General features: G+C 42.8%; 1 protein-coding gene across 1 annotated transcript in view; it reads right to left on the minus strand.

Annotated features, from left to right (window-relative positions):
- Window positions 1-12,079: 12,079 nt before the first annotated feature.
- LOC126355279 (arylsulfatase B-like) overlaps window positions 12,080-26,556 on the minus strand; it is a gene marked incomplete at its 5' end in the record, with an annotated part of 91,759 nt that continues 77,282 nt past the window's right edge. The window contains one exon of the mRNA XM_050005567.1: window positions 12,080-12,558. Coding sequence (XP_049861524.1) covers window positions 12,080-12,558 — 479 coding nt within the window. The remainder of the gene's footprint in view (window positions 12,559-26,556) is intronic.

Consider the following 26,556-nt stretch of genomic DNA (forward strand, 5'->3'; position numbering starts at 1 on the left):
TTTGATCATCGACTCTAAATGAAGTACCCACTCAGAATATTTTTTAATAGGCATTTTCTACAGTTTATTACAAGGAGCTGCTGCAGACACCCTTATACTCAACAAAATTTACTTACCATCGTTGCAAACTGGTTATATTCCCGTGCACTTGAGAAGTGCTGCTGACTTTGAACTAATGAAAGTTTATAAAATCTGACAGGCCTGTACGGGGTTGACAGAGGCCCTTGTGTCTCCAAACAGCGGACAGGCCGAACTCGAGTCAAACAGTGCGAACTTATCGCCGAGTGAATGGATTTTGTTTGCTTACAGTTGCCGGCGCCGGCACAAAGCGTCAGAGCCGTGACGGAGTCAAAGCGCCAGTAATGTGTTCACTGCCCCTGGCCTGGCGGCGGGAATTGCCGGCCCCGGAAGCTGCCACCGCCCACAGCCGCCACCCCCCAGTGTCAAATAGACCAGCCAGCCAGTGCACAGTGCAGAGTGTGGCGGCCTTTCTCCGCTTCGCACAAAAGAAAACGCACGTGCGTGACGGGGACAGGTCGCTGAGAGGCTTTGAGGTCGAGCCATATGGCTGCCTCCGTTCGGGACCCGTTCGCGCTCACACACACTTACACGAAGCCACTGCGTCGCTTTAGCGCTGCAGCCACAGTAACGGGAAAAGCGCCGCTGCACTGCTAGTCAAAAGCAGAAATCGTAGCGTGCAAAGAATAGCAAAACCTTTATTAATGCCACCTTTCCAATAGCAGTAAATGATGTATGTCAGAATGTAAAGCTGCTACAAAATATTCGTAAATGGCATCGTTGACTGTAGAGAATGCCGCACTGAAACATAACTGAAAACAAAGTTCGAAATTTAGCGCGGACATCAATGTGCTAGACGCTTATACTGGTTTCCACTACGAAACTTTGTCTCGAAACCTGGCAAAAGATCACAAAGAGATTTTGGTTGTACGTAAATTACGCTACCAGTAGGACACAGTGAATGCCTTCTCTGCGAGATAGCAATGGAAGTGCTATGAACGACAGTTCTGAGAACGCAGAATTAACAGACATAGCCTCTCGAAATTCCTTCACCAAAGAAGACGAAGGAAATATTCCAGAGTTCCAATCAAGAACACTTTCCACCATGACTAACTTAAAAGTAGATATCCTCGGCGCAGTGAAGCAACTTAAATACCTTAATAAAAGCAAGGCGTCTTGTCCAGACTGTATGCAAATTAGGTTTCTTCCAGAGTATGCTGTTGCAATAACTCCATACGTAACAATCATATACAACCGCTCGCCCGAGGAAAAAGACCGTTCCCGAAGACTGGAAAATATTCAACAAACGTAGCAGGAGTAATCCACTAAATTACAGACTCGTATCATGAACGTCGATATGCAGCAGGATGTGTTCGAACATTGTGATTACTTCGAAGAGAACGGCCTATTGACAGTCAACATGGTTTTAGAAAACATCATTCTCGTGAAACACACCTAGATCTTTACACACACGGTGTGCTATTGACATGGGATCTCAAACAGATTCCGCAATTCTAAATTTCCAAAAGGCTTTTGACACTCTATCACACGAGCGGCTTGTGTGAAATAGCGTGCTTGTGGAGTATCGACTCAGTTATGTGACGGGTTTCGTGATTTCCTGTCGAGAGAGGTCACAGTTAGTAGTAACTGGCGGAAAGTCGTCGAGTAAAGCAGAAGTTATTTCTGGCGTCCACCATGGTAGTGCTATAACCCCTCTGCTGTTCCTTATCCATATATACGATTTACGAGACAATCTGAGCAGCCGTCTTAGGTTGTAAGCGTATGTTGCTCTCGTTTATCGTCTTGTAAGATAATCAGCAGATCAAAACAAATTTCAAAACGACTTGGAAAATATATCTGAATGGGGTGAAAACTATCAGTTGACCCTAAATAATGAAAAGTGTGAGATCATCCACATGGGTGCTAAAAGCAATCCGTTAAACTCCGGTTACACGATAAATCAGTCTAATCTAAATGCCGTAAGTTAAAGTAAATACCTTGGATACCTTTCAATCATAATTACGAACAATTTAAACTGGAAAGAACACATAGAACATGTTGCGGGGAAGGCAAACCAAAGACTGCGTTTCATTTTCGGGACATTTAGAAAATTTAACAGGTCTACTAAAGAGACTTCCTACACTACGCTTGTCCGTTCTCTTCCAGAATACTGCTGCGCGTTGTGGGATGATTACCAGACACGATTTGTGTTATCGCGGAATAGGGGAAAGAGTGTCATGGAGATGATACAGGAGTGGGGATGGTGAGCATCGAAAGAAAGGCGTTTTTCGTTGCGGCGGAGTCGTCTCAAGAAATTTCGATCAAAAGCCTTCTCCTCTGAGTGCGAAAATATATTATTCAAGCCGACCTACATAGGGATACATGATCATAATAGTAAAAGAAGGGAAATCAGAGCTCAGGCGGGAAGATATAGGAGTTAACGTTTCCCCCTTGCTGTTCGAGAGTGGAATAATAGAGAATTATTGTGAAGGTGGTCCAACAAACCCTAAGCAAGGCACTTAAATGTGATTTGCGGAGTATACAAGTAGATGTAGGTGAAGATTTAGAAATCCATCAGAATTACATCTGCATTATCTATTTTCGGCAACGGCCTTGCCGCAGTGGACACACCGGTCCCGGCAGATCGCCGAAGTTACGCGCTGTCCAGCGTGGCCGGCACTTGGATGGGTGACCATCCAGGCCGTCATGCGCTGTTATATTTCGGCGTGCACTCAGCCTCGTGGTGCCAATTGAGAACCTACTCGAGTGAATAGTAGCGGCTCAGGTCAAGGAAAACCATCATAATGACCGGGAGAGCGGTGTGCTGGCCACACGCCCCTCCTGCCCGCATCCTCATCTGAGGATGACATTGCGGTCGGATGGTGCCGGTGGGCCACTTGTGGCCTGAAGACGGAGTGCTTTATCTATTTTCACTCCCATTTAATTCAGACGACATGGTGCGAATTTGTAAAGGGAATATATGTAAGGTGGCTAAAATTTCGGACCTTACAAGCACTCATCCACATACTTTGCCGTGAACTACAACTACAATTAGATATCATTTGATAGGTTGCACATCGTATATGTGAATACTTAAAGGAAACAGACATTGTCACGTACGACTTGTAAATAAATGTTAACGCTTATTGCATGACAGGTGACGGAGTGTCTGTTATAAAAACGGCGTAGTGAATGATCACCTATACTAGTACATGTTGGACCGCCAGTGGAAATCAAACGGCAGGCGGAAATCAAGCTTTGGGTGGAAGGCCCACACAGGTGCGTTGGTCCTGCTTAAACACAGGAAGCAGCAAGGCGGATGTTGTGACACCTGAGCGCTGGGGCACAATAGAGTCGCGACCGTCCGTCCGGAAGGATAACCGGATAATACTTCCGAACTTTGCAAATCTTGGGCGCAGTTGAAAGGAACGAGGAAGCGTCACCTCGGAAACCACGCAGGCTGGGTTATTTCCAAGGATTCTTACTCAGAGGCATACCATTGTACGAGTATCGGTTTTTTCCCGCAATCTTTCCGCGCTGGACGACATAAGATTAAAATATGGTTGGTTGGCGTTCGGAAGAATCCCTAAAGAGGGAGAATAGATTGTCGTTTCGGGAATATGATTCGTGTTCGGAATTACGAAGGTGGGGAGCCGAGCCTTGCTGGGAGGCCAGTGGTGGAGAGATGAGCTCTTCCGTTGTGAGAGCCCGTGTGTGACGGTCGCTCGGTATCGACTTTGTTGGTACAGACGGACTTGCTGTCTTTGTTTTCAGGAGAGTTTATAGTTAGAACTGTTAGGCACTGTACTGTTGCGAACCTATAAATTCTGGTCTTTATCTCCAGATTGGAAGTCGTCGTTGAGTACGCAGCGGTCAGTAATTGAGAACACTTCATCTGCCTATACTTACGTTGAGACGCTACCTGAACTCCGGCCTTGTGGCTGGGAGTTCGCATTTCTCGTCTGTAGAACACAGAGATGAGAAGACAGTATTAGAGTATATTAGTCAGAGGACCGCCTTCTGCCATCATAATGTTTGAAATAGTTTATTTGTGGCTGGAGTTCTTCCATCATCGAAGACGAGAACGAGAACCATTATTCCGATGCACTGGATACAGTACATACGGTGGCATTGCAAAAATCTTCGGCTTATTAAGGCTATAAAGGCTAAACAGCTGTGATCACGTTAGATTATTTCCATTGAGGTTCCATACCACCGTAGATCATCTTCGAATGTAGTGTCTTATAGTGTTTGGTATGTAGGTTATGTCAGTAATTTCGCATTATTGATATTAGACCGCGCAGTCATAATAAGGGATAGAGTTGGGCAATTGATTCGTAATTTTATTTAGGAAATGTTAACTATGTAATCAATTTTTTTAATTTGCAATAAATATATAAGCGGGAACCGCGTTTATTTATTTGTAGAATTAATTGCCTTCATTATTCATTTATTTTTAGATTGTAATTTACAGAATTAAGAGATCCTAAGATTTGCTTCAGGGGGCAGTCAGACAGGGCCAGATACTCATTTAGCGTTTATTATATTATGTTGCACACGTTTATTTTACGCCCGCCTGTAGTAGCATCTTTGACTTAAAGTCACGAGCAAAGTCACTATGAACATCGCCAACTCGAGGCTAAATGCCACCTGTTGGCGTGCAGCGCACGTAGCGTCTTAAGGGAAGTGTAGAAGCAGAGCACTGGTGTGAATGACTTTGAATCAGGACACAATTGTAGCCCAGTGGGTGGGACCAAGTGTCACGGAAATGGTAAAGCTGGTCGACTGCTGGCGTTCCACTATCGTTAGCATTGTAGAAAGTGGTCATGGACAGTGAATGCAAAAGTAGGTGACAGGGTTTTGGACATCCACTTCTCGGGACCGACTGTGGAGTTTGGAGGCTTGCCTGCTTTCTAAATAAGGACAGGTGGCGGTCTGAGGCAGCTCTGACGACAAGTTACGACGTTGGTACAGGGACAAACTTTTCGAAGAACAGTGTCCGCTGCACACTGCGGAACATCGAGCTCTTCAGTAGACAATTGCAACGTTGACACGACGAAACCGTCAATCACCATTCTGTCATCGATATTTGGCTGTGGAGCAACGTAAACGTGTCGCCTTTGTAGATAAACTAAGTTTCTTGTTGCACCTGGTCAATAGTAGTGTCCGGATACGCAGTCATCCAGGTGAATCGTACTCTAAACATGTACCGCCCCGTGAACGCTCTCTGCTGGCGGCAGCATCATGCTACGGAGGACATTCACATTGGTTTCTACGGAAACTATGGTAGTAGTCGAAGGCGCCATGACTATTGTGGACTACGTGAACTTCACTGCGGACCACGCGGATCCTCTCATCTCCCGTGACAGTGTGGTATCTTCAAGCAGGATAACGCTCCATGTCACAAGGCCAGAATCGTGCTGCAGTGGTTAGAAGAGCATCAAAATGAACGAACGATGATATCTTGGCAACTAACTTGGCCTTTTCCAGCCGTGATGAACGCCAGCTCTACGCCGACAAACCAGCGTGCTGTAATTAACGGGAGTTGCTTCACGAATGTGTAGACGTGGTGCCCCAAACCTCCCGAAACCTAGCAAGCACGTGTCGAATCCTTGCCACCCACAATTGCAGCTGCACGCAGGTCCAAACACTGAGCATCGCGCTGTCAAGCGGGTGGACAAAATGTTTCTACTCGTCAGTGCAGTCTGATACAACGTTGTCATCATCGCTTGCGGTAGATGGCTTTAAATTACGTTCGTTAAAATCTAGCGTGGTAATACGGTTGGAACAGTAGTTTTGGATTGCTGCTTGTTTCAGTACACAGTTGATTTCTAAAATATGATGGAGTTAGCCTTGAAAATTAAGGCCCCTATTAGTTTCCTCCATTTGTATTTGTTTAAAATTGAACAGTAGAAATTCGCTTGTAAGTGATCATATAACGGACCACATTTTAGTCTAGACAGGGGGCCTTGTTTCTTGTCTTCAGCATAGAAAACTAGCCTTGTAAATTCCCAACCTTACACTTTTGTTCCATTAGCGAAGGATGCACATCGAATAACTAAATACGACAAATGCCTTTGTGATGGGGAAGATCTCTCTTGTGAACGTAGCCTTTAATAAGTTTAACGTGTCTTTCAAGAAATGGGACAACCGTGATTGAAAATGTTTGCAAAAGCTCATACATTTAGATGAATTATACACTGCTAGTTATTCTCAAGGAATCTGGTAGGTCGAAAATTATAATAGTGATACTGTCTAGATAATGCTAATGGAATGTCTGAATTAGTAATTAGAAAAATATAACAACATTGCTGTATTAGGAGTAGGCGGTCAATTAATATTCTTTTATTCCCATGGTATGTACATTTTTAATTCAAGGGGCTGACTGGCAGTAGACTTACTCCTGGTTTAATACCTAATTTAAGATATAAAAACGTTTACCGAGGTATAACTATGAAGAGAGACATGGCACAATGTTGATGTGTATTCATCTGCACTTCGTTGATGACAATGGTGGAGGTTAAAGGTCACTGTAGGTAAGGAATTTAGATGTAGTAGGCATTATAGAAAAAACAACAATGGCAGCTTTGTTTAAGGACAATGGATTCATATGTGGATTATAGGAATTAGGATATGAGTGGGTTTGCAGTAAGGTAAGAAAAACGTTGTGTTGGAAAATACAAATTCCAGAAAAAAATTTGAAAATTTTTAAAAAATTTGTTTATGCCACTGAACAATACACTTTGTAAAATATTTTTAGAGGAGCAGGGGACTATGTAAGTAGACTATTTATGTGTTTGTATGTTGGTAGCGCTGTGCAGCGCTTTTAGGCTATATTAAAATTTCGGACAGCACTGTGCGCAGTCTGTAAGAGGCCCTTTGTGGCTGGCCAGACTTGCAGTTGGAGGGGAACAACCAACAGTGATGGAGGTAGGAAGTGAGTGGTTTGCATTGATGGAGGTTAGAGGTTTGAAGTGTTAGCGGTAGCGGAAGATCTGAATGTGTCTGACTTGGAGACTGAATATTATTCATGATTATATAATTTTTGGACCTGGATGTCACGGACGATTATGTGTTTGTCTTGAACTGGATGACATATTATTGAGGTAAAAATACATTGTTTGCTTTGCACCAAAATCTTTCCTTTGCTTACCACGTGACTATCAGTCGTTAGAGCCTTCCGTAGTTAGAATCTTTTATTTAGCTGGCTGTATTGGCGCTTGCTGTATTGCAGTAATTAGTGTAATGAAGATTTTTGTGAGGTAAGTGACTTATGAAATGTATGGTTAGTGTTAGGATTTCTTCTAATTCATGTTCATTCTTTCGTATTGATTATTTGAAGTCAGATTACCAATTTTAAAGCAGTCAGATTGTGTGATCCTTGAATATTGTCAGTAATTAATGAAAAGGAAAAGTTTGAGTTCTGTTAGTCAGGGCAGTTTGTGTAGGTCAGAAATGAAACGATAACGACAAGCAAAGAGACAGTATAGAAAAATTTACTCATCACTTTAACTAATAAATTTAATTAAGAAGTCTCAACACTATTGAGAAATTTTAGATGGGACATTTGAAGCTGACCGCCTATCGATGCTACTGCCTCTAACATACATTGCACAGAAGAGTTTTGCCGCAACCGACGTACCTGTCTTGTAAGGCAAGCAAAGACAAAATAAAGAAAGTAGGGCTTTTATAGAGTCGTAGTACTGGAGCAAGATACACTCTGCCTTGCACTATAATGTGGCTTGCTGACCTTGCATGTAGGTGCAGACATGTAGAAAAGGCAGAAATTGCTTCCAATAAGACAGTGAACATACTAATTGTAGCTCTTGTTTCAATTAGTATGCTGCAATAGCATGCTTTGTTAAGTGATAGCAAACATCTATCCAAGCCTCTCTAATATCTTTGGAAACCACAGTGTCTCTTGTGATACACAGACAGAGATCAATCCAGGTAAATCCTACCATACTATCGTTCTATAATTACTGATACAGTGCAGATTGTGGTGTGCAGCCTAAATACAGCGCCATTGTGTTTCTCCAGCTGTCAAGAGAAAATGTAAATAATTGAAAGATAAACGACACAAAACATTCAAATATTTGTTTGGTATAATACAAAGAAGTAGTCACATGTACATAAGAGTGATAAAAAAAATTCCAAGACACTCCCCACATTTGAATCTTGATGGCCTTATCAGTGGAGATGACAACAGAAACAGAGTATTAAATCTGAAGTTGCTGCTACATCTCACCAATTCTCATTATGGTTCCTGAATTCTTACATATAATGTTCAGCAAAGTAACTTACTTCACTATTTGCTATTTTTTACTTGGAAATATCAATGATGATGAGAGAGGACAAGTTAACTCTCTCACCTAGTTTCTGTATACAGAAAATTATTATAGATTTCATTACAACCTGGGGCACCTTTCACAGATGTTGATGAGCCTGGTAGGGCGCTAAAAGCATGAGGTACTTTTATGGTTCTTAGCTCATAGAAATGGCATGTTGGGAGTTGAAATCAACTGGCGGCCACTCTATCCCTCAGTAAATCTTGCAAGACAAGCCCATAGCCGTACAGGGCAGACAGGGCAGCCCCTCGTCGAGGCAGGGCTCCAGCAGAACAATGCTGTGATACCTGCTGTGTCGCCAGAAGAAGGTCTGGGCTGGTGTGATGCTCTAAAGGAACGTGTCTATATAGTGGTCTCATAAACTGGGCATTGTGTGCAGAGCAACATGTAATCAAAAATCACAAGTTTTCATGTACACTAATACGGCAAATAGACCAGTGAACCACCTCCCACAGCTACCTTGGCTGTTGAAGAAAAATTCGGCGTCTAAAAATGATTTAGAGATACTAAAAAGCGAGAATCTTTGAGATTGTATCTATTCGCTTGTTGCTGTGGGAAGTGACACGACCTCAGAGAAAAACATCTCTTCCCCCTCTGTAAGAACTTAAAAAAAACCGAAAAACATCTCTTCCCCCTCTGTAAAAACTTTTTAAAAAAACAACCATAATTGGCGGTTTCTTTTCTTCAGAGACGAAAGTTTTTTAACTCTTACCCTAGTTCGACATGGGTTTGTGCTGTCGTGTGGGAGGGGAAATTTAGCGCCTCTAGAGCCCTGTGAATTGCTCAAGACGGCATGAAGGTGGTGCTGTTCGTACCCTTCATGGGAAAATGGATTTTCTTCCTGCAGAGGTGCAAATCACTTAGCTGCGGGACATTGGTCTGGAAACACTTCGGGTAGAATTTCTGGCATGTGTGCTTGGTACTTGGGACCTGTCCTAAGACTGAGTTCACTTGCGAGTAGTTTAGACTGGGAGCCTGTGGCGAAGACTTTTTACTGTACCGACAGTGTGACATCAAACTTCTTGGAGTACTTGTTTGCTGAGGGCACCCTTATTCGTATCTGGTTTACCAGTTTTGACGTGTGGTATCCTCGTGCACACTGTCGTATAAGTGAGTCAGACTGGTCCTTGGTACGACCAGCAAACGGGTGTAGTACACACTGAAATCTACTGTGATTTCAGGGCTCTGGTAGAGATGAAATTTGCGATCTGTCTTCCTGATCTCTAGATTGTGAGATTTTTGCATTTCTTTCGTGGCCGCGATCGATTCACAGGTACCGCCTCTATGTCTCACCTTCTCCGCACACATCACTCCAGCTGCAAGTTACATCGCCACATGAAACAAATAGGTTAATGTATTGCCGCTCCTGCATTTTAAGGGCATACATATTTCAATCGCCATTTGCTCTCAGCTGCACCTATAAAGAGAAACTGCAGCAGATTTTATCAGTCAAGGTATGGTCTTCGTCAGATCAATTAAGTTTTCATTATCGACATTTTTAGGGCCAGAATACTTGACTCACTCCACAAGTTACACTGTCTCTGTCACACAGGTCTTTGTCCATTGTAGTCTTGAACAACCTGTTAACTGTTTACAGTATTGAAACAACAATTCCTTTTGCATAATTTATGTCTGTTTTAAAGAAAAAATAAATGTTATTATAAAACCGAAATTATGCCAACATTGTCAGTCACTTAAACAGTCCCCACTAGGGATACCTTTCAATATCACATTCGTCTTTCATCTTTTGTGTGCAATAATATCTGTGTGAGGCACTGTAATTAACTAGTGAGAATTGTAATGAAAATATCTGTCAGCAAATTGCTAATTTGGACAATACAGTGTTGTAGTCCCAGCACAAATTCTCTATCCTTGAGAACGTATGATCTCATTGACATCGGCCTGAAGATACATCTTAGAATTAGGAAAAATCCCAAAACGATAATTTAAATGTGTGTGCAGTGAAGGAAATTTCAGGAATGAAGAAAGACAGATGTCTGTTACCGTAAGGTAAACGTGAGTTGAAGTCTATGTCACTTGATAGGGATAAAGAATTTTAGAGTTACCAAGGGAATTGCCAATTAATATTAGAAGGGGATAAAAGATAACCACAGGCTTAAGTGAATAAAGAACACGATTGTATAGTGATAAATGAGATTTAATGCTACACTGGAGCTCGGATCATAATTTCCTGTTTTTCTACAGAATGTGCGTTAACCACTACGCTACTTGAGTCCGCCCCAAGGGCATAATCAAACTTTCAGGATCAGTAACGATTCTGTGCGTAGTTTCAGAACACTACTACTAAAGATTCCGTCACTGAGTTCATTGAAATTGCAATAGTTTGGGAATGGAGAAGAAGAAGAACTCCATAGGAGAATCTGTCGTATCAGAGTTTGAAAATCATGGATGGGAAAATCAGCGCCAATGAATGTTGGCCTCGAACGTGAAGCCTGCTCAGGCAGCTTCATTTTCTAAAGTGAACGCTTACGAAGGTTAGGATATGATTCGAGTAATGGCCTTACAGATTTCAAATCCCAGTGTGGTAACAATTTTTACTTGTAAATACATACCACTTAAATACAAGTTCAAATTATGTGAACGATCTGCACTGATATCATTTCAATACATTGTTTCGTCACTGCCTTTATCCAGATCATTGCATTTATTTCATTTCATTGCATAAAATGAATTTCAAACCAAGAAGAGTACAGAGGAAATAGTCCCACAATAAATGATATGCAAATAGTTTAAGAACAAAATAGCGTGATTTTTTATGAGAATCGGCCTAAAAATACACTACTGATGCATGGAAAAATGGAGGGACATTGATGAGATGTTATGCAGTTTTATTTAAAAACTGAGAACAGGAAGGACTGAGGTTATCTTCTGTCAGGTTGGGTATCACGTATGCACAGATATCTGTATCGCTGTATGCAGGAGACACGATTGCCGAAGGAGTTGAGATGGTGATGTTATACGCACGTGAATGTGACTGCAGAAGGAGCTCAAGTAGTCCATCAATCAGTGCATCGAAGAGAGCAGGTATTAAGCCGGAGGGGCTACGGCATGGTTATGGAAGGAGTCGGGTTATCCTTCAAATAGCTCGTGATGGGTAGGTTTTCCTGAAAATCGAGAAGTTCAGATAGTGTTGTAGAGCTCCAGGTAGTCCCTCAAATAGTCCACTAAAAGAAGGCGATGGACGGGGTAGCATTTATTGAAGCTTAAGACACTCAGATGTCATTGCATAAGATATTCAGGTAATTCCTCAAGCAGCCAGTGAATAGGGCTGGTTGGTGTTGAAGCTGAAGGAGTTAAGGTGTCATTCAAAGAACCGAGGTAATCTCTCAAGCAGTCCCCCAAGGTGTATTAGGAGTTGCTGAAGGTGTAGATACTCAGAAGTGCTTCCAAAAGAAGTGCATGTAGTACCTCTAACAGTCCGCAGAGGGAGGTATGTGTGACTGAAATTGGAAACACTCAGATGTGGTTGCAGAAGGAATCCAGCTAGTCCCTCAAAAAAAGTCCACCAGAGTTGGCGAGTTACTGTTGAAATTGTAGACGCTCAGGCACTCCAGGTAGCCCATCAAGTAGTCTTCCAAGGAGGGTCAGGTACTGATCAAATGGAAGACGTTCAGACATGGTTGCAGAATCAGCTTGTTCAGTAACAGAAGCAGTGTCGCAGAAGGCGCAGCTGTTGTGGCAATTGGGGACGCTCAGACGTGGTTGCAGAAAGAATAGGTGTAGTCCCACAGGCAGTCTGTCCAGGGCGACCAGGTGTTGTTGAAGCGGGCAGGATCGGCAACTGAGTTCTGCAGCAGAAGGTCTGCCTGCCGTACCCAGGGCGTCCGCAGGGCGACGAGGCGCTCCAGCAGGAAGTCCTTGAGGAGGGGCTGGCTACCGGCCACCACGCCCTCCTGCTCGCAGGGGTCCTCCCTCAGGTTGAAGAGGCACGCCTCGTAGCTGGACCTGGGCACGCACCGCGGCGTCGACGAGTTGGACGCGCAGCTGACGGTGGCGTCGCGTCGCAGCCGCAGCATGGCGTCTGCAGGCGTCGCGGCGCCTACAGCTCGCGACACTGCGCGCCCGCAGGGGCTCGAGGCTATGGCCTCTGGGTCGTAAGGCGGCGTGTGGGCTGCGTCCTCTCTCCCAGAGGCACCTAAGAAGCCGTCCAGAGAGCCGTTCTGCAGCGTTCCTGCTGGTCATAATTACTTTGTTGTTACTTTTTCTGTCTATCTCCTAATTTCTCCCTCCCCCCCCCGCCCCCCCCCCTCTCTATGTCGCAACCCTGTTGCTCAGACACGCGAACCCATAGTGATACGAACACACATACACATACACACACACACACACACACACACACACACACACACACACACACACACACAAACAAACAAACGCACACAGACAAGCACATCTTACAAGAGGAGGCCATGACTTTGGGATCACGGATTCACTTCAAATTTCGTACACCTTTAATAGCCCATTAGAACAATACAGGGTGGTCCATTGATCGTGACCGGGCCAAATATCTCACGAAATAGGCGTCAAACGAAGAAACTACAAAGAACGAAACTCATCTAGCTTGAAGAGGAAACCAGATGGTGCTGTGGTTGGTCCGCTAGATGGCGTTGCCATAGCTCAAAATGATATCAACTGCGTTTTTTGAAAAATAGGAACCCCCACTTTTTATTACACATTCGTGCAGTACGTAAAGAAATATGAATGTTTTAGATGGACCACTTTCTTCTCTTTGTGACAGATAGCGCTGTAATAGTCACAAACATATGGCTCACAATTTTAGACGAATAGTTGGTAACAAGTAGGTTTTTTTTTAAAATTAAAATACATAATGTAGGTACGTTTGAACATTTCATTACGTTCTTCCAATGTGATACATGTACTTTGTGAACGTAGGCCTACATTTCTGAGAACGCATGCTGTTATATCGTGATTATCTGTAAACCACATTAATGCAATAGATGCTCAAAATTATGTTCGTCAACCTCAGTCCATTTGGCAATACGTGTAAGGACATTCCCTTCAACAGCCAGTAGTTCGCCTTCCGTAATGTTTGCACATGCATTGACAATGTGCTGACGCATGTTGTCATGCGTTTTCGGTGCATTACGATAGCAAATATTCTGAAACTTTCCCCACAGAAAGAAACCCGGGGACGTCAGATCCGGTGAACGTGCGGGCCATAGTATGGTGCTTCGACGACCAATCCACCTATCATGAAATATGCTATTCAATGCCGCTTCAACCGCACGCGAGCTATGTGCCCGACATCCATTATATTGGAGTACATCGTCATTTTGTCATGCAGTGAAACACCTTGTAGTACTATCGGTAGAACATTACGTAGGAAATCAGCATAAATTGCTTCATTTAGATTGCCATCGATTAAATGGGGGCCAATTATCTTTCCTCCCATAATGCTGCACCATACATTAACCCGTCAAGGTCATTGATGTTCCACTTGTCGCAGCCATCGTGGATTTTCCGTTGCCCAATACTGCATATTATGCCAGTTTACGTTATCGCTGTTGGTTTAAATGGTTCTGAGCACTATGGGACTTAACATCTATGGTCATGAGTCCCCTAGAACTTAGAACTACGTAAACCAAACTAACCTAAGGACATCACACAACACCCAGCCATCACGAGGCAGAGAAAATCCCTGATCGCGCCGGGAATTGAACCCGGGTACCCGGGCTTGGGAAGCGAGAACGCTACCGCACGACCACGAGGTGCAGGCACCGCTGTTGGTGAATGACGCTTTGTCGTTAAATAGAATGCGTGCAAAAAATCTGTCATCGTCTTGTAATTTCTCTTGTGGTACGGTTGTAATCGATGTTGATGTAGCATTCTCAACACCGACGTTTTTGATTCCCGATTCTCGCGCAATGTTTGTGCTACTGATGTTCGGATTAGCCGCGACAGCAGATAAACCAACTACTTGGGCATCATCATTTGTTGCAGGTCGTGGTTGACGTTTCACATTTGGCTGAACACTTCCTCTTTCCTTAACGACGCAACCATCCGGCGAACAGTCCGGACACTTGGATGATGTCGTCCAGGATACCTAGCAGCATACATAGCAAACGCCCGTTGGGCATTGTAATCACAACAGCCATACATCAACACGATATCGACCTTTTCCGCAATTGGTAAACGGTCCATTTTAACACGGGTAATGTATCACCAAGCAGATACCGTCCGCAAAAGCGGAATGTTACGTGATACCACGTATTTACATGTTTGTGACTATTACAGTTCCATCTATCGCAAAGCGAAAAAAGTGGTCCAACTAAAACATTCATATTTCTTTACGTAGTATATATAATAAAAAATCGTGGTTCTTATTTTAAAAAATGCAGTTGATATCCGTTTGGCCTATGGCAGCGCCATCCAGCGGCCCAACCATAGCGCCATCTGGTTTCCCCCTTCAAGCTAGACGAGTTTCGTTCTTTGTAGTTTTTTCGTTTGATGTTTATTTCGTGAGACATTTGTCCGGTCACTATCAATGGACCACCCTGTGTAATGGGGAAGTAGTAAAGTACTCTAAACTGGCAGTTCCGAGAAAATCGCAAGAGACCTTTGACGCTCGTATTATGTAAGTGATGTATCTGTGGGAAGGCGGCGGCTGTAAGAAGTCACAGTGGTCAAGTGGAGGAGGCGCATAGACACTCACCACCTTTTATGCACTGTACCAGAGCATGCTTGTCGCTGGCCCAACTCTATTGTTCCACTCTTGACTTCTGCCCTGCTTTCGGGTGCGGTAAAGGCGCCGGAGAAACCGTGGCCAGGCCTCACATGTTGACCACTGCCCACTCTGCCTGCACGCCCTACCTGGCGAGCAGGCGATGCCTGCACGTCTTACCATATCCCCCTTTGTCTACGGCCTCTCTCATCTTCGATTGCTTTCAGTACTATTGTTTTTATTTTTGCTCCACACCTTGCTAATATAGAGTTTTGCACCCCTCGTTAGAGTTTAATGTCTCACGTCGATTCCCCCAGTAGTATGGCCTTCCTATGTAGAAATAAATATGTTTTGTTTTCCTTACATTAAAAACATTAAAAATAAAGAAATAAACAAAAAACGAAAAAAATACTAGAGGACAGCGGTTCAGAGACAAGAAGAGGGAGCATCGTGGACAGACCCACACTATCTCCACCGACTCAAAGCGGATAATTCTATTTCCTCGACGAAAAGTGGTTACCAAGAGGGTCGTTGGCGAGGAGATGGTTCGAATCCCGCTACAGGGAGTCATTTTCATTCGTGTAGTATAAGTGTGAATTCTGTGATTAAAAAAATTTCCACCTATCCTATTCGTTCTTGCTGCGTTAGCAACGTCTCCCCGCTATGCAGGTTAACTGAAAAATGAGGCCTGCCTCTGTGCCTAAAGCTCGAAGGGTCGAGGTGCAAAGTAGTTTCAAGTACCTTATCTGATTTCGTTTATAATGGGTTTCGCAAATCATGACAGGCATACGTTTTCAGCTCTATGGGTTTCTTCGTTTACTTGCCGATAGTTGTAAATACGTTTCTTCTAATAATTAAATTAATTAAAATTAATAGGTAGTCAAATAGCATAAACTTCACTAAAAATTCATGCAAATATGTAGTTTTTATAAATTATATTACCTCTCATATGACATTAATTACATAATATGACCAGTGATGAAAAAAATATAGTTAAAAAATAACGTTTGATGTGAAGTCCAAGCATCGCCTCTGACACGTCTGTCTTCCTTAGGGCCAGCGCTAGCCGCTTGCCGACGGTGAACAACAACATCCGGCACCACCGAAGCAGAGTTGCATAAGCCACAAAATAGGTGCGTAAAACATCTCTTGCGATTTTAGCGGAGCTGCCAAAGTAATGTACTTCACTACTTGCACGCTATGTTGTTTTTAACGGCCTACTAAAGGTGTACAAAGTTCGAAGTAAATCTGTGATCCCAACGCCGTCGGCTCCCTTTGTTTGGTATCCATTTCACAGTCTGACCTGTGACTGAACACTTGGACTCCTGTCTCTTTGAGGTAGAGTAACGTCCCAGTTGTCATAAAATGCTCTGCCCGCAGTGAAGAGTGCATTAGGGAGGATAGCGAATAAAGAAATTTTATTTATTTTGCATTTACAGTTTCATAGGAAGAACAGTTGATAAACAGTGTCAGTACAGAGAGATACCACATCTGACTACTTCGCTCTACACCAGATGGGAATAGAGTAGAATTGAGATTGGTTAACAGATAAATGTACATCATTCCCTGCTCCATCAGCTTTATGACTGAGTTCATGGGCCATCGTGGCTGGCCTGTGGTAGCGTTGCCGTTTCTCCGAAAACATGACCAGATGCAATCAGTGAAGCTCTGAATACTAGTTGAACGCCCCCAGTATCGATGTATGTCAGAACAGCACAGATAACATGCTGTCTTGAATTATAGTGTTGAATGATAACATCGCGGAGATCGCAGTGATATGAGAGAGCTATTGGTCTTATCACCGTTATGAAGCAATGGCTGCTGTCAAAAAACCAGTTAAACGAATTAGACGTGACCATGTTAAAATGCTAACAATATCCCATGCAATCACACCAACTGTTGAGCCCATTTGACTCCCAAGGGTACAATGTGACAACGTTAGTTCTCCTTGCAAACTCTTTACATGGATACATCGATCATAACGCTGTACACACAACTAGGCCTCTTCTGAAAAGACGACGTGCTGTCAAATATGTCCATTGTCATTGTGGGGCACACTGCCGCCCGCGAGCCACTCTCAGCTGCCATGACGAGGAAATCCTCACAATAGTCACGTTTAGACGGTCTGGGGCTTGTGCTGCAGACATCGTCACATTGTCCCCATCTATTCTTGCTGCTAAAAAGTGCGACGGTAATCCTAAAAGTAAGGTCCTCTATTTTTTATAAGTACATAGGCCTGTTTATTTCTACAGTGATTTACATCAGATTACAGCTTGAACATTTAGCTGTTTTTCGACATTATCACCATTTCGGTCGATGCATTTTTGTAGACGCTGTGACAGTTTCTGTATGCCCATGTCATACCAGCTCGCCGCCATGCTGTTCAGAAAGCTATGAACCTCTTCTTTCACCTCGTCGTCGGAGCTGAATCGCTTTCCGGCCCAATGTTCTTTTAACCTAGGGAACAGGTGATAGTCACTGGGTGCTAAGTCAAGACTATAGGGTGGATAGGTGATTATGTTCCACTGAAACTATAGCAAGAGAGCAACGGTTTGCCGAACGATGTGTACGCTCCTGCTCAACATTCCTCTTCTCTTGTTCTGAATTGCCCGTTTGAGTTTTTTCAGAGTCTCACACTACCTATCAGCGTTAATTGTGGTCCCAGTGCTTCAGTTACAACGACGAGGTGAGAAGAAGAGGTTTATAACTTTCTGAACAGCACGGCGGCAAGCTGGTATGATATGGGCATACAAAAACTGCCACAGCGTCTACAAAAATGCATCGACAGAAATGGTGATTATGTCGAAAAATAGCTAAATATTCAATGTGTAAGCTGATGTAAACCGCTGTAGAAATAAACAGGTCTGTGTACTTATAAAGAAAATAGGAGACCTTACTTTCGGGATTAAGCTCGTAATTAAGCTATGTGATGATGCTGGACGATAACCAGCAGCAAAGGGAAATGTGTGTCACTTCTCTCTGGCGCTGCTCTAGTGGAGCCACTGAGATCACTCATGTCAGTATGAGTAGTGCACCTGAACTCAATCATTCCATATCCACATGGCATTCGTCAAATCTCGACCAGTAGCAAGGGCAATATTGTTGACCGATGATCCCTGTCTTCATAGGGCAGAGTTCTTCCGATGTTGAATCGTGACTTCTGCTGGTGGTCGTTTCTGCTTCTTATCCAAGAATACAACACGATATCTTACAGTGAGAAAAAAAGGAACCCGCAATATCGAGAAGGAGTTATGCAAGGTAAGCGAAAATTGTTAGTTGTGTGCCCTACATCTGAAAGATGACGTCTATTCTGATTTAATGCCAGTGATGACAGTGAGTTGGTTAGCAGGCCAATTCAGCACCTGCAAACCAAGCTGTCTGCAGCCTAGACTCACAGGACCTAGACATGGACTTACGCTCAGGTGTGCGATTTCGTATGACAGCAGGAACACTCTCGTGGTTATCCCACACACCCTAACTTAAAATTTGCACGTCATTCTGATGTCTCTACCTGTTGTGATGCCATTGACGAACACTGCAGAGGGCGTTTTTCTATTGCACACATACATGTTTTGTAATCCAACATGTTCTACAGAGTGTCAACATGAATGTTTACATGTTGCCTTGCACTGCTCAGTCACCAAATATGCCTCCAATCGAGCATGCACGGGGCATCATCGGACGACAACTCTGGTATCATCCACAACCTTCACTAGCTGTCCCTGTGTTGACGAAATGCCACAGGAGTGGTAAACCGACGTCTGGTACCTATATAACACAATGATTGCAAGTCGATAAGCTCTTATTCAAGGTTATACCAGTTATTAATATACAAGCGTATAGCATCTGCAATGACTTCTCCTGGGCTTACATTAACCCGTGATTTGCAAGTTAATCAATTATATATGTCCAGTGTTTTCACTTCGTTGATTATACCACTGGCCGCTTGAATTTTTGGTGTTAGCTAATAATTGTGTGACGTTTCGTTGGTATTGGTATTAGTTGTAGGTTAGTAGTATTATCGCAAGTAGTTGCTCTCTTAGAAGAGAGAGAATTTTCAGACCACTACTGATAGTCCTATAAATAGCTCTAATGGTGTAACTTCGCTTAGGTAACGAAGGTCAATTTCACACCTTATATAAGAACTTCATACATCGCAACGGGAAGGTGAATAAAACATCTAACTTAATTCGGTGGTAATGAGCAAATTTGCCTATCAGTATGTAATGCAAAAAGGGATGACACTGAATCGACGGTACTAATATGCTGATCCTATATAATGCTTGTCTATGAGCAGGATGTGGAACAAACAAGAAGAGGAAATGTTTTGGGTTCGAGACAAGGGCAGACAGAAGCGAATGCTGCGCCACAGGAGGTGCCACAGAAACCACTTTAGGGGTGTCCCAGGTGAGAGTCAACAACCGACCAAACAGGTGACAGGCGGGAGAGAGAGTAACGGGCTGGGGCACCAGGAGGAGGGCAGAAAAAGCTTTAGAAAACTGCATTTCAGAATTCGAAATGGATGCGAACAAAGCCAGTGATGCATTCGATGACGTGCACTGCAGATCGTACACACATGATAGGCACATGTAACTTTTACGCGTCTGGAATGGGATCAATTCGTCCAATTGGTGGAGACTCACTGTGAAAGAGTAAAGTGCCGAGATTTCGATGCAGTTTAATGGCAGGACCCTTGCAATTGGTAGAGAGAGTTTCCACAAAATAAGAGGAATGCTTCTATGGGTCGAAAAAAGCCGGGACGTGGAGAACGAAATAACCCAGGTAGGCAGACAGTTCGGCGATGAGAAAGACAAGACGGAAATTTTCGGGGAATCTTCTCTGAACTGGCGTCCAGTGCAGAATGTGGAGCATAACGCTCTGTACGACACATAGGGGAAATTTGAATGAACACTTTGTTCACAGTGCTGACATCCAACTAGAAATTAGCTGTAACATCATTGAGCACCAACTGTGGAGAAAGAAACCAGCCAGTTAGTTAACTGTTTTCCTTGTGAAAACTGAGAGGCCATTATATTATGCACACTGCTCCAGTCATGTGTGTGTATATCGCCATAGTCTAAGACTAGGGATGAGTTCATGTTTCCTCGCATATCAAGAAACATACAGAGAGTTTCTGCTGAAAAATTCAGCAAAGATTTAATTAGTTTTACTGGAATTTTAGAGGGTGAGAGCAGCCTGGCAGATGACAGCTCATCACAGCTAAGTTACATGCCTCGTGCATAGGCATAAACTTGTTGGTTCACCAGCTTACGTAAACTGTAAACATGAGCGACCTTGGGTAATCTTTTGCTCAACTTGTCACAGAACTAACCATTCTATGTAGACTTGATTTTTATCCTAAAAATGGTACTGAACCAGAATCGGATGATTCATCATAGTACTGGCCGACATCCTATCTTAACAGTAAGAATAACTTTGTAAAGAAACTTCTAGTTAAAAATTAATATTTTTGTGTTTAGGTTGATTTAACTTTCTGATAGTTAAAATTTGAGGCTGTTTTGTTTAGGATTAGTTCACTTTCAGAGGACGAGATGAATCATTTTGACAACTGTCTTAATTTTGTCACATTGTAAACTGTGTAAAAGCATGTATTTCCGTAACAAGATTGCAAAATTAAACAATGTTATTACAGCTTACACAGTTGTGTTCAGGTATAGAATAAGAAACCACCTAACCGTAACCTTACAGTAGGCATATAGCTTTTTTCAGTAACTACAAAATTTTACCATGAATGAGAAGTATGGGCTCTTTTGTAGGTTTGTGATTAGTGGGTTACGGTGTGAGATTTCATGAAAGTATTTTCATTGGAGGGGGGGGGGGGGGGGAGGATGCAGTGAGGAAGCCTGTGGGCATTCTAGCGGGATCCTCTCCTGCGAATGCAGAATCTGTAGCAGAAATAAGTTGATAGAAGAGCAGTAGTGTAAGATCTGTGCCCTAGAGATGCACTTACAACACGCAAAGAAGGAAATGGATATGTTTAGTAGGCTGAAGGGTGCTGGGGAATGGGAACTGGCAGCTGACAAGAAGGCAGTTGGGAGGAGGAGGTATTCAGACAGTTATACTTTGTATATATACAATAGATTTGACTATCTGTCTGAGTTGAATGGAGAGGAGCCTGTTGTATCTGTAGGTGTAGGGAACATGCAGCAGCCTTTAGCAGTTAGGACGCCTAGGTCAGTCGCAAAATCTAACAGGAAGAAGAAGAATGGTTCAAATGGCTCTGAACAGTATGGGACTTAACTTCCGAGGTCATGTCCCCTAGAACTTAGAATTACTTAAACCTAAAGAACCTAAGGACGTCACACACATCCATTCCCGAGGCAGGATTCGAACCTGCGACTGTAGAGGTCACGCGGTTCCAGACTATAGTACCTAGAACCGCTCGGCCACTCCGGCCGGCAGGAAGAAGAAGGTTCTGCTGCTAGGTAGTTCCACAAGTTGCAGGAAGTATTGGGGAGTTAGTTCCAAGTCACCAGCATTACGAAGCCTAGTGCAGGGTTGGCTTAGGTGACTGACACCATAGGGGAGTTATGTAGAAATTTTATGATGGAGGATCTGGTAGTGATAAAGGGTGAAGCAGGGAACAATCTTGATACGGACAGGGAATGTGATGTAGGTGGTACAGAAAGCGGGTAAGGATTGCTACTCAAACTGGTGGCACTAATGTGCATTTCAGGCAACAGTTTCAGCGCCATGATCAACCTCATCGTAATGCAGCTGTTAGGTGCGTTAACATGGGGCTGGAGAAGCCACTCATGGCAGAGGGCATGGGTCACATTTCAGTGGTGTCAGTTGAGTCTGTCAGTGGATCGGGTTTCAATAGGCATGGTTTGCTCCTCAGTAGGTATGGGAAGGGGAGGCTGGCAAAGCTTATAGGTGATAGTGTTGTGGGTGGTGGTGGGATCGCTCATAGAAAAATTCCTGGAGTAGATGGTGTTAGAGCAGTTACGTTTTTGGATTGAAGTCAGCTGATGGGTGTACTTTCTTAAAGGAAGTCTATCTGACTAAAGGCTGACATTCAGCGGACGTCATGTTTCCAAGTAGATAGGAATTAGCATATTTCATCAAAATATAGGAGATAAATATTAGAGATAAAGTTAGTGAACTGCTTATAGGTGTTTAATCTGACATTATTGCTATATCAGAGCACCACTTCAATAACGTGACAGTTCAGAGGCTTCCTTTACCAGGGTATAAATTAGATGGCTGTTTTTCAAGGAGTTCCTTGTGGGGTGGGGGATTAGCCATGTTCGAAAGGAACAGTATTCCACTTGAGTCCATAGACATATTACTGCACTGCACTGGACAGATAGTTGAATGTTCCGCAGGGGCAGTTGTATTTAGTGAAAGAAGACTTCTATTTGTTTTTCTTTATCGGGCTTCTCTGACTTCAGATCATTTATGCGCAAGGCACAGAGGGTTCTTGATCCACTTTATATAGGAATTACCAGTAGTTAGTTACATGTAGTGATTTCAATATAAATTTTATATATGGTAGTGCAAGAAAAAGGATGTTGGTAGTTCTCCTAAATTCATATAATCAGATGCTGAATGTGGTTTTTTTTTCAACTAGGGTGCATGAGAACAGTGGCACAGCCAGAGACAGTATTTTATTCATTCTTAATTACTAGATGGGCATTTTCTTAGTAAAAGGGTGAATGGCCTTTCAGCCCATGATGCACAAATTTTAACACTAAAAGACTATTGTACTCACACAAATGCCACATTAATTACTAACTATGTAGGAAAGTTAACCTAACAATGACAGAAAGTTTTTTAAACCTCATCAAGAAGCAAGAGTGGCAGTATGGTTATAGTGCCAATAACATAGATGATAAATATAATGCTTTCCTTAATATATTTCTCATGCTCTCTGATGATTGCTTTCCGTTAGAGTGCCTAGCAGAATAGTAACTACTGTGCTTCACATGTTAGCGCTGTATTTAGCCATATTTGTAACTTTTCCTTTAGGAATGGTCAGTTTCCTGACGATTAAAGTACTCAATACCACAGCCGCTTTATAAAAAGGGAGTAAGAGATAACATCGACAATTTTAGGCCTATTTTAAAAGTTACTGAAAAGGCTGTGTACGTAAGGAAAATTTATCATTTTTAATCACATAATTTGCTATCAAATGTACAGTTCGGCAACAGACAGTAGAAGGTCATTATTCACAGTGATGAGAATGGCTGTGATGTGCGGTCTGAGTGGGATACAGTCACAAGTGGGGGGGGGGGGGGGGGGGGGGAGCCCCAGGGATCACTCCTGTTCCTTGTTTATATATATGGTACGCCCTCTCGTATTAAGAGTAACTAAAATAATTCTGTATGCTTATGACCCTAGCTTGGCACTAAAGGATATTGTGTACAACAGAGGCTCGGTTTCAAATAGTGCAGTTCGTGACACATTAATGACTTTTAGAAAATAAACTAACGCTAAATCACAGTAAGACTCAGTTTTTGCAGTTTCTGACACACAATTCAACTATGTTCAGATAGATAACTGCTTAGGAAAACCCACGTTCAGAATCTTGTTCGTAGACTTAATGCTGCCATTTTTACTATTTTAACGGTATCTGAAGTGACTGAACGTTCGACACGAAAATTAGTCTACTTTGCTTATTTTCATTCGCTTATGTCGTATGGTATTATATTTTGGGGTAACTCTTCCCACACTTTTGGCTCAGAAACGGGCGGTTCGGGGAATAAGTGGTTAAAGTTCAAGAAAAGTGGTCGACTCCTGTTCACTGGTCTGAGTACTTTGACATTGGGCTCTCAGTGTATATATTCACTACTGCTATTTCTTGTTAACAGTATTAACTTATTCCCAAGAATACGCAGCTTTCACTCAGTTAATACTCGGCAGAAATCCGACCTGCATTTGGATCGGACTTCCTTAACTATTGTGCAGAAAGGTGTGCATTATGCTGCTGCAACCATTCTCAGTAAGTTACCACTAGAATTCTAAAATCTTAGCAGTAATCCACGCGCATTCAAATCTAAACTGCAGAGATTTTTCATGGGTCACTCCTTCTATTCAGTAGAGGATTTGCTCAAAACTTTAGGCTGGTACTTGTTGTATTGTTCAAATGTTCGAGTGTTTGTGAATTCCTATGGGACCAAACTGCTAAAGTCATTGGTCCCTAGCCTTACACACAAACTAACCCATGCTAAGAACAACAGACACACCAATGCCCGAGGGTGGATTCGAAACTCCGGCGGGGGCGCTGCAGTCCGTGGCATGACGCATCAAACCACGCGGCTGTTGTATTGTTGATTGCGTTTACTTAAGCTTATGGCTTGACTTTTTTCAGCTCCATAAACATTATATTTTTATCTGATATTACTTTTATGTTGTAATTTCTTGTACTGACATGTTCTATGACTGGAGATTTGCTCCTCAACTGATTATTTCTTGGTGTTGAGCCACTTTGCATCGTAATTCAGCTGGTATTATTGGTACCGCCATCTTCACTCCACTCTCGCGTCCCATTCACGAATGGCGTGATATAAGCTGTCATCAAAGCTCTGTATGAGCTCAAAGTTCCTCACTTTTCTCGTCGGAATCATTTGCAGAGCCATATCTGAGAGAAAGCACTAAGTTATCCGACTCTTGTTGGGATGTACGCTCTCGAATATTCAACAGTAGACCTCTCCGCGACGCACGACTCCGCTCTTGTACTGTCTGCACTGGAGTATCGCTCTCGCGTCGAGTGAACGATTTCGTGATGAAACGCACAGCTCTTCCGTCGATCTTCTCTTTCTTCCATTTTGGCTAGACTTGGTATGTGTCCAGATCGATGAGTGACAAATAATCAACAAATTCGACTTCTGAAGGAAAAACCTAAAAGTCCTTCCTTACCTATAGACTGTATATACCTTGACTCCCAGCCATTTTATGAGTTTGTGCTGAATTGATAATAAATTTTGTACCCAAGTATGTAATATAATTCATACCTGTTTGACGTTGGTGGCGTGCCACCTTCATGGTGGTACAGTTTTAGTGCTCGGCAGTGAACATCAACTGATTGTAGCCGTGTGGCTCATTGAAATTAGCAGACGATAGGTGATCGCTATGTCAATGATAATCGACGAATCCTTATCAAGAATAACCAATCACATTGATCGAAATGTCAGTTACAGTCACGCTTAGATTAAAGGGTATCGCTTGTATATTGCTTGCAGATTGAAAAGCAATTCTGTGATTGTTTATCGGTTCCAGAGCTACAGTATAGCTGTGGACAGCAACTCATAAGCTACTAATAAAACATTATGGATGGAGAAGGTCTTGTAAAAACTAGACATATCTGTGATCAGTTTTATACAGTTCTGTTCATAGAAGAGACCACAAAATTCCGTTCCAACACGGGATGCAATACGACTGAATGTCATACTACCCCAGTTAGCTAATGAACTAAAGTAATAATGAAGTGCCACGATCGTAAACAAAAGCATCCATGAAACTGCATATGAGAATGTTGTCCGAGAAATTACAGTTGAAGACAGTATGTTATCGAAGCAAAGGTTCGTATTTTATGTAGAATATTTAAACTCAATGTCTGCTCGGAATTAAGGACGATTTTCGTTTTAATGTTCGACGAAAGTTTAGTTCAGTAGAGGGTGACCCTCTGTTGAGTATGTGGGAATAATTTAGATAATGTTTCCAACCCAGATGAATCATTCAGCCATTCGCCTTAATCGATTTACGAAGTCTTTAGAACCCTCCTTTTGGATGGACGGCAGATATTTGAACAATCTACAACGCAAATATAGTATCTGAAACATTAAAACGATTCCCTCAGTCAGCTACTTCACAACGCAGCGTGTAACGCACAGCTAATCAATTCACGGAGGATAGTTTCGCATGCACTGGTAGATATTCTGATTAACAATTTTAATCAAGTCTTATTCGTCAGCGGCGTGGGGTGATTACCTCATCCAGAAAACAATGAGGCTCTTGAAACTAGTCATAGAGAGAAATAAAATCATATTTGCAACTACTTCGTGGTCATGCCTTATTAAAAACCTCTCGATTTTTGTGAAATGTCCTTCGCATACGAAGCAGGTGCAATAAGGGCGTTTCTTTTTGTACTTGTTCATTATACGACGGTGCTTGAAAAGAAAACCTTAAATTTGTTATAATAAATCGAAATTTCACGGCGTTATCCTGTAAGTGGGTAAGCGTGCTACAAACAATGTGCAGAATGGCTGTACGCGGCACCATAGTGCAAATGCACTCATACCGTCGCAGTATCTGTATAAAGGTGGCAGCCCCATTTGTCAGTATTCCCGTCGCGATGGCGTGAAACCTATTGAAATTCATTGACGAATGAAGATTCAGTACGGTGATGCATGTTTGTCACAGTCTACGAATAGAGTAGGAAGTTCTCAAATTGTGTGACTTCATTTGAAGATGCTCCTCGTCCAGGTCCGGCACAACTAGTTGTGACTCCACAGAACATTGCAG

The sequence above is a fragment of the Schistocerca gregaria genome, chromosome 3 (genome assembly GCF_023897955.1).
Source record: "Schistocerca gregaria isolate iqSchGreg1 chromosome 3, iqSchGreg1.2, whole genome shotgun sequence".
Taxonomy (NCBI): Eukaryota; Metazoa; Arthropoda; class Insecta; order Orthoptera; family Acrididae; genus Schistocerca; species Schistocerca gregaria.